The following is a 15119-nucleotide window of genomic DNA, read 5'->3' on the forward strand; positions in this document are numbered from 1 at the left end:
TCTCTGGATGCGAAACGTTGGGACTTTGCATCAAGATCTTTAAACCTCATAAGTGAACACAGTGTTTAATTTGTGATTTTATGGAAAATTAAAAACCCTCCCTTTGGAAGAACTTTTATTTTGGTTATTTTAATAAAGATTAATTTTTTACCAACAATCCAAGTGGGCCAGACAGAAATCAACATCTGCTGCTACTAAACTACAACGGGGATAACACAATATCTCAAAGGACTAAATGGACTACTAAGTGCAGACTCACTGGAGGATCCACCAGCTTGTTTTCAGGAACAAAGGAAATTGCAGGATCCGGGGATGAGGGCCTCGGCCTGAGGCCTCCTGCAGCTGGACACAGCACCCCCAGAGCCTGTTCATCCATCTGGATACAACCTCAAGGACTTTGAGACTACTATCTTGGGATATATCACATTACAGTGGTGAGATCCTTTTGATTTCTTTCCGGTCCTTTTAGTAGGTGGCTTGTTTATTGTTTGATTATGTGTACTACTCAAAATAGATTCTCTGTTCTGGTGGATCTTGAACAGGCCCAAAATATGGAACCTAGTGCTCAACATTACAACAGGGTAACTAAGGCTGATACTTTTGACAAAAACACCACTAAAATATATTTTAAATTTATACAAATTACCCATCATCTTACAATAGTTGAACAGAAGCTTCAGAATAATGTATTCCCACCAGGGATGCTTAAACAGGCCATTAAACTAGCCCAGTTTATAAAACCAGCTATGCCCACAGAAATTACCTGTAATAGGTTAATGGATAACACCCTCTCCTGGATGCAGACTAATATGAATATCCTGCTGGAACACTATGTACAGAATAAACTAAATCTAGTGTCCAAACTGGACAGGTGGAGGGAGGTTGAATGGGAAGTGGCCCATAAATGGGCATAGAATAGGTACAGAAATAAACTGAGGCCTAATACTTTAAAACTTACAGAACAAACTATAAAGACTAAATTAGATTCAAAAACACCCCCCCTCCCCACACAACTACCAATAATGGTGGGATTGGCCCTAGGAAAGTGGTCTCTCTGCCTACTTTTACTCAATCTCATTCTAAATCACAAAACACTGGCAATAAAATTGAACCGTCCAAGCCTCGTGTTTCACTAGGCTCTAGCTGTCGCCCTAGACAGCTACAGGTTCAGGCTGAGGTACACCATATTCCACAGAATGTTAGTGGTACCTCGTTTATTAGTCCCAATCACACTCAGATTTCCCATACTCACCTACAGGACTCTTCTTCCATAGGTCCCTGTACCCCAGAAGGTAACTCTCTGGAGGAGCAGACACACCTAGGGGGGAATAAAATGATGTGCGGGCAGCAGAAGGGAGTTTCTCCCATTGCTCTGGCCCACTCTGAGCTCCCCCCTCAACATTATACATACACATCATCAATATCAATATACATACACCTCAACTCCCCCCTTAAATAGGAGTTGAGAATCACATCACACAATTTCCTAAATTACCATCTCCGACCTCCTCCATTACTTCGGAGGAGGAGTTTAAAGATCTCATTAGTGAGACAGTTTGTAAACCATATAGACATCACAACACAGATAGAAAAAATGTGGAATGGTCCCTTAAGGTTCATAAACCTATTTTGTTTATAGGGGACTTAAATCTAAGCTGAATACCTTCCATCAATGATCCTCAAGTACAGGTAGATAGCTTTCCTGGGGCCAAGTTTAGCCATATCGCCACGGTACTACAAAAACTACCCCCCCAGCCATCAGTACAAAAGGTAGTTCTATCAGTTGGTTTAAACAATCGGGAACAGGATCCCTACAAAACAGCAATAAAACAATTACAGGCCTTATGGAGGGTAGCTCATAAAATCTTTCCTAATGCCTCTATCTATACTCTAATTATTTATTTCTCTGATCTTATACCTCTACAACATCAAAACAATTTAAGGGAAGTCAATAAATACATTGAGTCACATGGTTCGTCATTGCTGGAATTAAATCGGTTGCGTTTTAAAGTGGACCCTAGGGACCAATCCACTGGACTAGAGATACAGCTACGCAAATTTTTTAATTCTGGAGTGAATAGCAAACTATTAAGGGTGGAGACGTGTCTATCTACAACACTGCACCCCAGTAATATTTTTAATCTATCAAAAACATTTGTACTTACTTCGGAGGAAAGGGACCTTCTAGAGAAGGGACTCACCTTCATTCCGACCCCTAAACAGATGGACAACACAGAATTGACCAGGGATGTTTATTACTACAATAGAAAATTTAAAATATTGGACTATTTTAATTACAAACAACAATACAGGGTGGGCCATTTATATGGATACACCTTAATAAAATGGTAATGGTTGGTGATATTAACTTCCTGTTTGTGGCACATTAGTATATGTGAGGGGGAAAACTTTTCAAGATGGGTGGTGACCATGGTGGCCATTTTGAAGTCGGCCATTTTGGATCCAACTTTTGTTTTTTCAATAGGAAGAGGGTCATGTGACACATCAAACTTATTGGGAATGTCACAAGAAAAACAATTGTGTGCTTGGTTTTGACGTGACTATTCTTTCATGAGTTATTTACAAGTTTCTGACCACGTATAAAATGTGTTCAATGTGCTGCCCATTGTGTTGGATTGTCAATGCAACCCTCTTCTCCCACTCTTCACACACTGATAGCAACACCGCAGGAGAAATGCTAGCACAGGCTTCCAGTATCCGTAGTTTCAGGTGCTGCACATCTCATATCTTCACAGCATAGACAATTGCCTTCAGATGACCACAAAGATAAAAGTCTAAGGGGGTCAGATCGGGAGACCTTGGGGGCCATTCAACTGGCCCACGACGACCAATCCACTTTCCAGGAAACTGTTCATCTAGGAATGCTCGGACCTGACACCCATAATGTGGTGGTGCACCATCTTGCTGGAAAAACTCAGGGAACGTGCCAGCCTCAGTGCATAAAGAGGGAAACACATCATCATGTAGCAATTTCGCATATCCAGTGGCCTTGAGGTTTCCATTGATGAAGAATGGCCCCACTATCTTTGTACCCCATATACCACACCATACCATCAATTTTTTTCTTCCAGCAGTCTTGGAGAGATCTATCCAATGTGGGTTAGTGTCAGACCAATAGCGGTGGTTTTGTTTAACTTCACCATTGACATAAAAGTTTGCCTCATCACTGAACAAATTCTTCTGCGTAAACTGAGGGTCCTGTTCCAATTTTTGTTTTGCCCATTATGAAAATTCAGTGAGGCGATCTGGGTCATCCTCGTTGAGATGCTGCAATAGCTGCAGTTTGTAAGGGTGCCATTTGTGAGTAGCTAATATCCGCTGAAGGGATGTTCGACTAATGCCACTCTCCAGTGACATGCGGCGAGTGCTACGTTGTGGGCTCTTGCTGAATGAAGCTATGACAGCCACTGATGTTTCTTCATTAGTGACAGTTTTCATGCGTCCACATTTTGCCAAATCCAACACTGAACCAGTTTCACGAAACTTAGCAAGCAGTTTGCTAACTGTAGCATGGGAGATGGGTGGTCTCGTAGGGTGTCTTGCATTGAAATCTGCTGCAATGACCCAGTTACTGCGTTCACCAGACATCAACACGATTTCTATCCGCTCCTCACGTGTTAACCTCTGCGACATGTCAATGGCTGTAAACAAAGAGAAACTTGTAAATAACTCATGAAAGAATAAAGCCATGTTAAAACCAAGCACACCATTGTTTTTCTTATGACATTCCCAATAAGTTTGATGTGTCACATGACCCTATTCCTATTGAAAAAACAAAAGTTGGATCCAAAATGGCCGACTTCAAAATGGCCACCATGGTCACCACCCATCTTGAAAAGTTTTCCCCCTCACATATACTAATGTGCCACAAACAGGAAGTTAATATCACCAACCATTCCCATTTTATTAAGGTGTATCCATATAAATGGCCCACCCTGTAGATTATTCAGTATAATGCCTAAATAAATTTCTTCATCCAATTTCCTCAAAGTTCTCTGAAGTGGGTGAATCTGAATACAAAAAAAATTCTGACAAACCTTCACATTATCGAAGACATAAAATAAAGACTAAAAACAAATACTATGAAACTAGTCTTTTTCAGATTATTTTCTCATTCGACTGGGAGACTATCGACATAGAAATGAATGGCTCACTGGCCGAACGCACTCTGATCTTATAACCAAATTATTTTCTTAGTGCAAGAGGCGCCATCTAGCAATCATTATGTGTCAGTAACAGTGTCCCTGTCTAAAAACTTTAAGTTAAACCTACTTAAACCGCGCTTTAAGTAGGTCAAACCAGTGCGGCGCTTCTAGTGTTAATGTGTAGTGTGTGCTTTGACATGCATTTTTAATCATCCTTCTAGCTTTCTCCTGTGTGGACTTTTTAAAGTTTACCAGGCTGTTTCTGTCAAGCCTACACTAAGGCATTATATTACTTGCAGCGCCACACCCTCGCTTCATAGAATGTTACTTTTTTGTATCAATTTGCCCAGATTAGACTTGCTGTTGCCTAGACAACAGTGAACTGAACTGAAAGCCTGCTGCTGCCAGAGACGAATAATATTGAGACTAGACAAATCTGTAATTGCAATGCTTGAAATAACTTGACTTTTAAAGTAAATAATTTTACTTCTGCCAGGTCTGCACCCATGACAACAGTGATACATGTCCATGACAAATTTCAGATCACTAGCTCATACGGCTCAGCCGTGATGCCCCCTCATGTTTGTTTGAAGCTAAAAGTCATTCAGGTCCCCAGTTCAATTGCATTGGGTACTTTGGCAAGTTCAAAAGCCCATTGCAGCTCAAAAGCAAACCCTTCTGATGCAGCACTGGCGCCCCCAGTGGTGAGAGGAGGGATATGTGTAATATCACTATATGTGTAAGAGAAAAGCACCATGACATCCTGGCCGTGACTCAAAAGCGCCCCTACTGATGGAGCAAGTGGTGCCCCCAGTGGTGACAAGAGGGATATGTTTAAGATCCAGAAAGCACCGTGATCTTCTGGCCACGACTCAAGATGCTGCCCCTGGTGGTGTGAGAGGGAATATATGTGTAAACTACAACCAATCACTGAAATTATGGCTTTTGTGCTAAAAGATGACCCAACAGAAATTAACCGTTTAAAAGCTGTAGTGTCTCAGTTTGTCGTTTCCACACTTTATCACCAAACCGCTTACACATTACCACTTCCATGATGATGTTCCGTCAGGTCAACGTCTACATATGTAAGGCGTGAAAGTCCAGAAATGCAAGGTTTAAAATTTATGACTGGACATCTACAGATTAAATATTTAAAGGCTGTGATGTCTAAGTATCTGAAGCAAAGTGCAAGACAACAATGTTTAACAGCTGTAATGACTATAAACCTTGGAAATTACACTTGGCAAATATGGTTTAAGGTTAGCCTAATGATGAAATGCGTACTTCCACTTAGCAAATCTGGCAAGGACAAGTTATAGTGTGAGATTAGAAAAATAAATGTGATGTTGTGGCTGTTACTTAAAATATGGCTTGGTCAGCCTAATGAAAAAATCAGTACTTTCACTTAGCAAGTGTGGGGTTAGGGATGTCAAATGTGTTCTTTAACTTAGGAAATCTGTAAAGCAGTAAGAACATAAGAACATAAGAAATTTACAAACGAGAGGAGGCCATTCGGCCCATCAAGCTCGTTTGGGGAGAACTTAACTAATAGCTCAGAGTTGTTAAAATCTTATCTAGCTCTGATTTAAAGGAACCCATGGTTTTAGCTTCCACTACACTAGCAGGAAGACTATTCCATACTCTAACTACACGCTGTGTAAAGAAGTGTTACTCCACTTTTTGAGGGAGAGCCAGGCCATTACATACCATCAGCATCTCACTTTCTTGTGGAAAGTGATATGTTCCTTATGGCAGGGAGAATGGTAGGGCACTCCTTTATTCATGGAGGCCCATGCCTATCTGGACTTAGCCCAGCCGTTGTGCACGTCCTACTTGGTGGTACTCCTGAAACTGCCACAGTTACACCCGAGGACTGTCCAGACCTAGACCTGAGAGGGACAATTCAGCTTGTAGGTTTTTACGTTTAAATGAGGGAATGTTTATACATTGCCCCTTGTGAGTGATGAACATAAGTCTAACCTAGACTAATCCTTTAAAATTGTTCTAGATCAAAAACTATGCCATTGAGACATGGTCTGAGACTATAAACTTGTCTTTTGTTACATTTTTTTATGTATGAGGAATTAGGAATTTATAGTTCTCTTTTTCTGTCTGAATTACTGTCTTATGGGTTACAGCTTCAAGGGCAATCAAAGCTGTCGGATGAAGAGAGAAAACGTGTTCAGGATCTGGCATATGCATGGGACCTCCCTCCCTTGACAGAGAACAACAGGAGATGGCTGTTTGAGAAATTATTACTCCATTCTGTGAGTGAATTGAAAAGTAAGTAAAATATTTCTATGTTACTGTTTAGTTAACTTTTTTTCATAGGTCATTGGGAGAGTGACGAGGTCAATAAAACAGCTGAGAAGGGGACTTAAAGAAACCCCTATGTGGACCCTGCTGACCCGGCGACCTGACACGGTGCCCTTACTCTTTCCACAAGAGTTGGCTGCTGTGAACCCTGAGGTAAATTTTGTGCTCCTAAAATACTGTATTCATTAATAACATTTTACTGTGTGTTGTAGAAAATGTAGTCCAAAGCAAACTATGAAGACTTGAGTCATTCTACAAAATGTAAAAAACATTGAAATTTTAATTTGGCACTTACCAAGAATTATGTATCAAATAATAAAAATACCATAAACTGTATTCATTTTTACAAATAAAATGCACAAATACTAAAAACGAGCATATTCTTGTGGACGCAACTTGTGGACCATACATCTTTACTGCAGTTTGTCTTTATAGTCTTGTAAAAATAAAACTGCTGCAAAAACTGCTTCAAAAGCCTGATTTACATATAGAAAATGATTCTGTAGATCTGAAGTGAGATGTAAATATAATAAACAGACATAATGACTAAAATATATTAGTAATTCTTTGGTAATACACATCTTCTAATTATAGATTTAGCCATTTTCATTTTGTTTGAGACAGTTTCTTCTTTTAAAATAGTCAACTATGTAGAGGTTTGGGGATCCAAGTGAACACAAAAAGCACAAAACATGGATTATTATAGAAACTGTTACTACTTTATTTCAGTTACTAAGTTATGGTGAGCAAGACATTATTTGGTTTCACAAAGTGCAGCAGTATTTTTGTAGGGTATATTTTATGGATGTTCTGTTACAGGTCCTTCTACAGCGAATTGTGTGGCCTGAAGATGATGACTGTCCTCTTCAAACTAAATGCAGAATCATAGGCTACATGAGGCATTTTATTCTAAATGGTAGGTTTGCCATTTTGCAGGAGGGGAATACCACTATGAGCTGATCAGAGCCAATATTATTGCAATGTTAAAAATATTTTATTTGGATATCTTTGAGGTTGTTAAACCTCATTTATTTCAACGCTCAATGCTTAACTAAACACTTTCTTTTTCTTCACAGCAACACCAAGTGAGCTGACAAATCTCCTCCTAAAATTCTGGACTGGATGGGAGATTGTGCCAAAAAGTCTCACAGTGGAGCTAGTAGATGGCAGACATCCAACTGCTGCCACCTGCTATGAGACCTTGCGCATTCCATACCACTACAAGGACTATTTAACTTTTAAGGAAGACCTCATTGCCTGCTCTGAAACCTGCCACTCAGGGTTTGGACTCATTTGAGTCATTCCCATAATGCAAGGTAGTGGTGTAGAAGTCTCTGTTCAAGATTTTGGAAAATAAATGTTCACATCTACTGGGCCTCTCTGCTATTTACTCTGTGCAGGCAACATCGGTTCTTGGTTCAGTTCTCGGTTGAAAATCCTTTTAAGTAGTTCTGAAAACTGTTAAAGATAATGTCTTGCATGTAAGATGTCAGTGACAAGGTAAACTTTCATCTTGATCAAAATAAAGGACAAGATTGACTTACTGTGCTGTTTTAATTTTGAAACATTCCTACCATCAGCCTTCAGTCAAATATTGTTTTAAAACAACATTCAAACGAACAAGCAGTTTCTATTTAGAATTTTTCTGAGTTAATCAACATTTGTAATTTCCCTCTAATTCTTCAGTATTTACATTACGAAGCTTTGCTTTAAAATTGTTACTTATAGCGAAGTTTAGTTTGAAACAGTTGGTGAACCCTGTGGAATCTCATTTCTACACAATTTGGTCATGAAATAGGATCTGATCCTCAAAGTCACAACAATAATCAGAACTGCTTAAAGTGAAACCACGCAATTATGTTATTGAAAACACCATGGAAATTCTTTCAGTTGGTTTAGTTTAAGCACACTGATTGTCCAGATGTCCGTGATGAAGATCAGATTACATTTCAAGACCAAATTGTGCAGAAATCCATTAAATTCAACAAGATTCACAAACTTTTTCTTGCAACTGTATGTAGCTTTTCTATTTGTTAGGTGGATTCAGATCTGAGTTATCTGTTCACCTTGAAGTGAGACACACTGACACAGATTTACTTGCAAGGGTTGGCTTCCTTTACACCTTTATTTATACCAGAGTTTTGCTACAGATCAGGTTACACATAGGGGTGTTAATTATTAGAGAGAAACTGATTGGAGAAACATGGGGCAGGAAACACTAGTTGAAGAGTTCAGTTTGGGATCAATTTGTTCTAATAGATTGCAATAACATGAGAAGATTAGAAATAAAAGCATTTACATTGTATTTACATTTCTGTTGCTCCCCAACACTATTCTAAATGAATTGCTGACAAAACTGAACAGCCATGATGTAGACGTCAGCACCAAAGGACTGGGATGCCGCTCTTGGATTAACAACGCCCTGTAAAGTTGTCATTTGTTCTTCTGTGAATGGGGAGTCAGTGTTCGGAACAACAGTGCTTGAATGGTTATGGCAAGCTAGGCCACTGTCCTCCCAGTCAATGTCTGGAATCTGGAAGCCCTGCAACGAACAAACAAAATTAGGAAAGAATAATTGTATATAGGAATCAATGAGTACTAAAAATGTGCACCTTTACCTGTGTGTTTTCTGGAACAGGAACAGGGTGATATCTGTGACCCAACTCCCACAGCTTGTTGGGACTCATGTTGTTTTCTGTTCGCAATGGATGGTTGTCCCATCCACTGCAAAATGTATTCAAATCATCCTCCAGTCGAGGAAGAAAGACATAATGGCAGCAAAAGAGGTGTGCAGCATTTGAAATGTCCAGAAGGCCCTCTTCCTCAAGGTTGTGAATAACATCGTAGTAGATGCATGTAACTGCCACCCAGAGATCTCTCCACAGTCGCTCTATTCTGAAATAATATATAAAAAATATTAAATTAGGTATGGCCTTTCGTTGTGTGTATGAGAAATTCCCTGCTCGTTTCTAACCCCTACATGAGATGACAACCAGACCATTAACACAGAATGAACACTCAGGGAAGGAACAGACTGGAAAAGGTGCGTGAATAACTAAAAAAAAATAATAAATAGGGCAGAGTCCTGAAGGCTCTTTGGGGTTTGTAGGACCTGTCCAATATTTTCTTCCTTGAGGGGTAAATAATGGAAATTGGAAAAAAAAAAAACACCTGACACATATGAGACAGTATATCCTGTTGGATAGGGCACTGTTCTCTAAAGACATTTTACTATAAAATTTACCCTTTAAATGTTTATGTATTTTTAAATAATGGAAATAAAGCTGCAACACCTTCCATCTTATGTCAGAAACATTTGAGGTTGACAGTATTTTATGAGAACAAACCTTTGATTGTGTACACTCTTTCCTGAAATAAAACTGCCTCTTCCTGTGCCACGAACAGTAAACATCAGCCGTGCAACCTCCACATTTTCCCCTCCGTGGTTGCCACGAACCCTGAAAACAAAGAAAAGTACCCCAAAACATTCAATGCTTTAAACAAACTTAGATTTGATAATAAAGAACAACATATCCCTTAAAGTTTTTTTTTTAAAAAATGTAAAAATCCTTCTAATCTTTGATTGCTACTGCTCTGGAATGCATCAAAAAATTGTCTCATGAATGCACTTTCCAGCATGTGTCAGTATGAAGTTTAATTTAATACAGCTGTTAAAACATTTTTCAGGATAGTAATTATTTAGATTTATTCAATTTGTAGGGATATTACACAAGTGCCATTTTGTATCATTATGATCTGTGTAAAAAGACAATTTTAAAGAATATTTTAGCAAAAACATGTACATCAAATTAATCAAATAAGTAGTCTATGGCATTTAAAATTGGTTACCTAAAATTCTGAAATGATAATACTAATTCTTATTGATGATATTGTATTTGAAATCCTGGTGTGACACTGAACCAGACATCATAAAATGATTACCCTTGTAATGTCAGGGAGTTACAAATAAGGAGGGAAAATATTACTCTCTCACCCCTTGTATCCAATTACATAACAGCACTGCTTGGTAAAAGTGTTGAATTAATTTTTTTTTTTAATTCTTAAATATCCCCAAGTCACTATAAGAAACATTTGAGGTATATATATATATATATTTTTTTTGGAGGGAAGTTATAGTCATCTTAAACAACTTTTAATGAAATATCCACAGGTAGTCTTACAAAGGTATGTAAGAGAAGACCTAACCCAGAATTAAATGCATCACTTATTACCTGAGAGGAAAACCAAACTTCTCGACTGATTTTTGGAAGAATGCCATTGTTGTTGATGCCAGATTGTTGGAAGCAGCACCGAGATACATAATCTTTAGAGGAAAAAGAACAATGAGCAACTTCCATGTAAATATTGCATTTGATTTACTTACTAAACTAAACTTACCTTACGAGAAAAGCCATCAATACCTCCAAAGATCACAATGTTATAGCTGAATCGGGAAAACAAAATATTTTTTATCTTTTTTTGAATTATCACTTTGAAGTGTTTAAATGTAAGCAATGCAAGATGTAATTTATGTCTGTCCAGATGCAAATATAGTAATGAGTAAGATAAAATACAGTTATGAACATTTGCAGCTGAAAAAATTCAGGAATATCGTTCACTTCAAAAGATCAAATAATTTACCATATCAGTTTATGGTTTGTGTCAATATGCATTAGAGACTGTGGTCCTGGGACGGAATAAGCACGTCGAGCAATGCATCCCAAGGAAACCATCCTTGACACAACACCAGCTGTGTCAACACGGTGCATAGAACTTCGAACCCTTTGGTAGTGGATTCTGTGTCCTCTGGCCTGAAGAAGTGCTTTCACCATCCGGTATCCAGCGTGAGGCTGCCTGGATTTTATGTCTGTAATGCATTGGTCCAACTCTTCATCTGACAGGCTGCTATAGAGTGCTTTGACTGAAAGATTGAACTCATTCATGCGTCGGAATACTGTGCTTCTGGACATTCCCAAAATTTTAGCAATGGCTGGGATGGACAAGTTCAGTTCCAGAAGGCTGTTAAGATGATGGGGGGAAAGAGCCATTCTTTTTTTTTTTTTTCAACAATATATTTATTGTTTTATATAAATACAGTACATCCCAATTACAGACCATTTGTTGGTTAACTGTACATAACCATGTCTCCCAAACGTAGATGAACAAAACATTGTACAGAGACAAAATAACAAAAAAAAAGAAAAAGAAAACCTTGCCAAGAAAAACATTCTTCAGTTTGTTATAAACTATACAGCCAGCTACATTAACGTATATATCTCAGAGGTAATAGATATGTCGGTTTACAGTTGTGTTTAAAATGAGTTCTCATTTGTCCTCGAAGTAGGAATTTCCCACAAAGTTTTTAAAAGATCCCCACATTTTCTCAAATAATGGCAGTTTTCCTTTCCTAAAATAAGTAATTCTCTCCAAAGGAAACACCAAGAGCATCTGTCTCACCCAATGTGCCAGTGTAGGCCTGTGCATCTCCTTCCATTTTATTGCAATTAGTCTTTTGGCCTGCAGTAGGCACATGTTTATCATTGTTCGATCATTCTTTGTGAAGTCGTGCTTTTTGGGGTAAATGCCTAAAATAAGAAGCATAGAATTTTTTGGAATGTCTTTTGAAGTAATTTTCTCTATTGCTCTTCTAACCTCTTCCCAAAATACTTCAACCTCAGGGCATTGCCACATACAATGAAGCAACGTTCCTTTAGAATCAGTGCATTTTGTACAAATATCAGGTACATTTCGATTGTATCTGTTCAGTTTTTCTGGCGTCATGTAAATTCTCATGAGCCACTTGTATTGGAGGAGCCTGAATCGAGTATTAACCAGTTGCCTATGTGCTTCGCGACACGCATATTCCCAATCCTCTTTTGAAATAGTTGTCGCGAGATCTTCGTTCCATGCCCTCAATTTAGAGTTTGAATTTTCAGGAGAGTTGGATAATAATAAACTATATAGTTCTGATATAGCTCCTTTGTTTTGGCTAGTCTTAGAGAGAACTTTTTCCAAAACAGTTTTTGGGGGTTTGGTCAGTTTCGCCCGATTTGCTCTGACAAAGCTTCTAAGCTGAAGAAATTTGAAGAAATATTTTTTATTTATATTATACATTAATGTTAATTCATCAAAGGACATTAATGTATCAGAATTTGGTTTATACAGGTCTTGCATTGTCTTTAGCCCTTTTAGCGCCCACTGCTGGAAAATGGTGTCTGCTCTTCCTGGAACAAAATGCTGATTACCCCAAATTGGAGTGTATATAGATAAGTTATTGGGCTCCTTTAAATACTTCCGAACCTTAGACCAAATTCGAATCATATTTTTAACGATTGGATTTTTGCTTTTCTTTGTTAGGTTAGAAATACTATCAGAGTATAGATATTGTGGTAATGGCAAATTTAGACCCCCTGACTCCATTTCCCTCCACTGTGGGGAATCTCCTGTTTCGAAATAAAATTTAATTGACCTTAATTGAGTTGCCCAATAATACCAAACTATATTAGGACATTTTAAGCCACCCCTACTATATGGCATGTGTAACAAAGACAATCGAATCCTAGCTTTAGCATTTTTCCATATAAATCCAATAAACATCTTCTTAATCCTACGGAAAAAATCATCAGGTGGTGGTAAAGGCACATTCTGAAAAATATATAATATTTTAGGGAGTATAGTCTTTTTTATGACATTGATTCTGCCAATCAAGGACAATGGCAAGGGCATCCACCTGTCTACTAGGCCTGTTACGTCATTCATTAGAGATTCATAATTAGTTCTAACAATCGAGTTTAACTTGCGCCTAATTTCTATCCCTAAGTATGTGAAATGCTCCACGACTTTAAAGGATGAAACTTGTGGAGCTGGTTTTTCAGCTTCTCTCTCATTAAGCAGTAAAATAGAGGATTTTGTATTATTTATCGTATAACCTGAGATTTTACTAAATGTGCTAATCAGCTCTAAAATAATTGGAATAGTCTCACTCAGGTGTGAAACAAACAAGATAACATCGTCAGCGTATAGTGCAACCTTATGCTCACCGTTAAGGTATATTCCATTTATCGCTGCATTATTCCTTATGGCTATTGCCAGAGGTTCAATTGCTAGAGTAAACAAAAGAGGCGAGAGAGGGCAGCCCTGACGACATCCCCTTTTTATTTTTATCGGCTGTGAGATGTTCTTATTTGTTATAATTTTAGCGTTTGAATACAGTAACCTAACCCATTTTATGAAATTATTCCCAAATCCAAATCGTTCCAAGACACTGAAAAGGTAAGGCCACTCCACCCTGTCGAATGCCTTTTCGGCATCCAAAGATAAAAGAGCCTTACCTGAGGTTTCCTCCAGACCCTGAATAATGTTAAGAACTCTCCTAACATTATGAAACCCCAGTCGTCCAAGGATAAATCCATTTTGGTCCCTGTGTATTACATAAGGTAAAGTCTCCTGAAGCCGCCTTGCTAAAATTTTGCATAAAATTTTTAAATCAGCATTCAATAGGCTAATTGGTCTCATGTTTCCGCAACAATTATTTGGTTTTCCAGGTTTTGGCAGCAGTGTTATCAGCGCTGCCGTCATTGATGTTGGGAGATTCCCACATTGAAAGGCTTCCAGAAACATTTCTAAAAGGGGTTTAAGCAATTTATATTTAAATTTTTTATACAAGTCTATTGGAAGACCATCAGGGCCTGGTGCCTTATTTGCCCTCATAGTATCTATGGCCTTGTCAATTTCCATTTCTTTTAAATCAGCTTCTAATATTTCCACAAAATCACTCGGAATTTGCGGAATTTCCAGGTTATCCAAGAACATATTTTGAACATTGGGATTATTATGTATCTCTGAGTCATATAATTTTTCATAAAATTCTCTAAACTCTTTGTTAATCTCAACAGGGTCGGTCACTATTATTTCATTACTTTTATTAATTGAAGTTATTGCTTTCCTTGATTCCAATTGTTTGATTTGCCATGCTAATAATTTCCCAGATTTCTCTCCGTGCTCATAAAAGGTCTGATTAAGTCTAATAATATCAGCGGCTGCCCTATCAGCTGACATTTTATTATATTCAGCCTTTAGAGTTAATAATTCCTTTTCCGTAGTAATTGTGTAGTTGTTAATTACCATATTCTGAAGGTTTTTTATTTTCAATTCCAGTTGTAATCTCTTCTTATGATAATCTCTAGATTTGGATGACGTATAACTTATAATATATCCCCTCAAAACAGCCTTAAAGGCATCCCATTTGATTGCAGCTGTTGTTTCGGTTGTGTTATCCTTAAAATAATGATCTATTACCTCCCCAATATATTTTACGAAATTATCATCTAATAACCATTTTGGATTTAGACTGCATCTGGGTGGGTCCCTTGCCAGAGCCTTGTCTGTATAAGTAAAACCGCACGGTCCGTGATCAGATAGCAATATAGCATCATAAAAGCAGTTATCTATTTTAGAAATTAGTGTAGCTGAGATCAGAAAGTAATCAATTCGAGAAAAAGTTTTATATACTCCAGAGTAACAGGAATACGCAGTTTCGTCCTGCTTAAAATGTCTCCACACGTCAATTAAATTGAGCTCCTTCAAAAAGTGTTTAATGGTTGTCCTACTTTTATTATGCATTTGATCAACCCCTGT

At 38.0% G+C, this 15119-nt stretch overlaps 1 protein-coding gene across 2 annotated transcripts; it reads left to right on the forward strand.

The window, feature by feature from the left end:
* The first annotated feature begins 275 nt into the window (after window positions 1-275).
* On the forward strand, window positions 276-7937 carry LOC140587678 (G2/M phase-specific E3 ubiquitin-protein ligase-like). 2 transcript variants are annotated; one of them, XM_072709224.1, is made up of 5 exons: window positions 5400-6076; window positions 6305-6433; window positions 6498-6635; window positions 7302-7398; window positions 7559-7937. In XM_072709224.1, exons 1-5 carry the CDS (start codon window positions 5906-5908, stop codon window positions 7777-7779), a joined length of 756 nt encoding a protein of 251 aa, XP_072565325.1. In that variant the 5' UTR covers window positions 5400-5905; the 3' UTR covers window positions 7780-7937. The 2 variants fall into 2 exon arrangements, 1 of the variants encoding a protein (XP_072565325.1); XR_011989359.1 differs by lacking the exon at window positions 5400-6076 and adding an exon at window positions 276-434 and having other exon boundaries at window positions 6305-6635.
* The last annotated feature ends 7182 nt before the right edge of the window (window positions 7938-15119 follow it).

This window comes from Paramormyrops kingsleyae, chromosome 2 (genome assembly GCF_048594095.1).
Source record: "Paramormyrops kingsleyae isolate MSU_618 chromosome 2, PKINGS_0.4, whole genome shotgun sequence".
In the NCBI taxonomy this organism is placed as follows: domain Eukaryota; kingdom Metazoa; phylum Chordata; class Actinopteri; order Osteoglossiformes; family Mormyridae; genus Paramormyrops; species Paramormyrops kingsleyae.

What these genes read in the sequence shown, in the direction of transcription:
- LOC140587678 (XM_072709224.1), top strand. Translation starts at nt 5,906, where the DNA reads ATGTTCCTTATGGCAGGGAGAATGGTAGGGCACTCCTTTATTCATGGA. An exon ending in TGAGAGGGACAATTCAGCTT is followed by an intron (nt 6,077 to 6,304) that starts GTAGGTTTTTAC and finishes TATGGGTTACAG; the next exon opens with CTTCAAGGGCAATCAAAGCT. An exon ending in AGAAATTATTACTCCATTCT is followed by an intron (nt 6,434 to 6,497) that starts GTGAGTGAATTG and finishes TTTTTTTCATAG; the next exon opens with GTCATTGGGAGAGTGACGAG.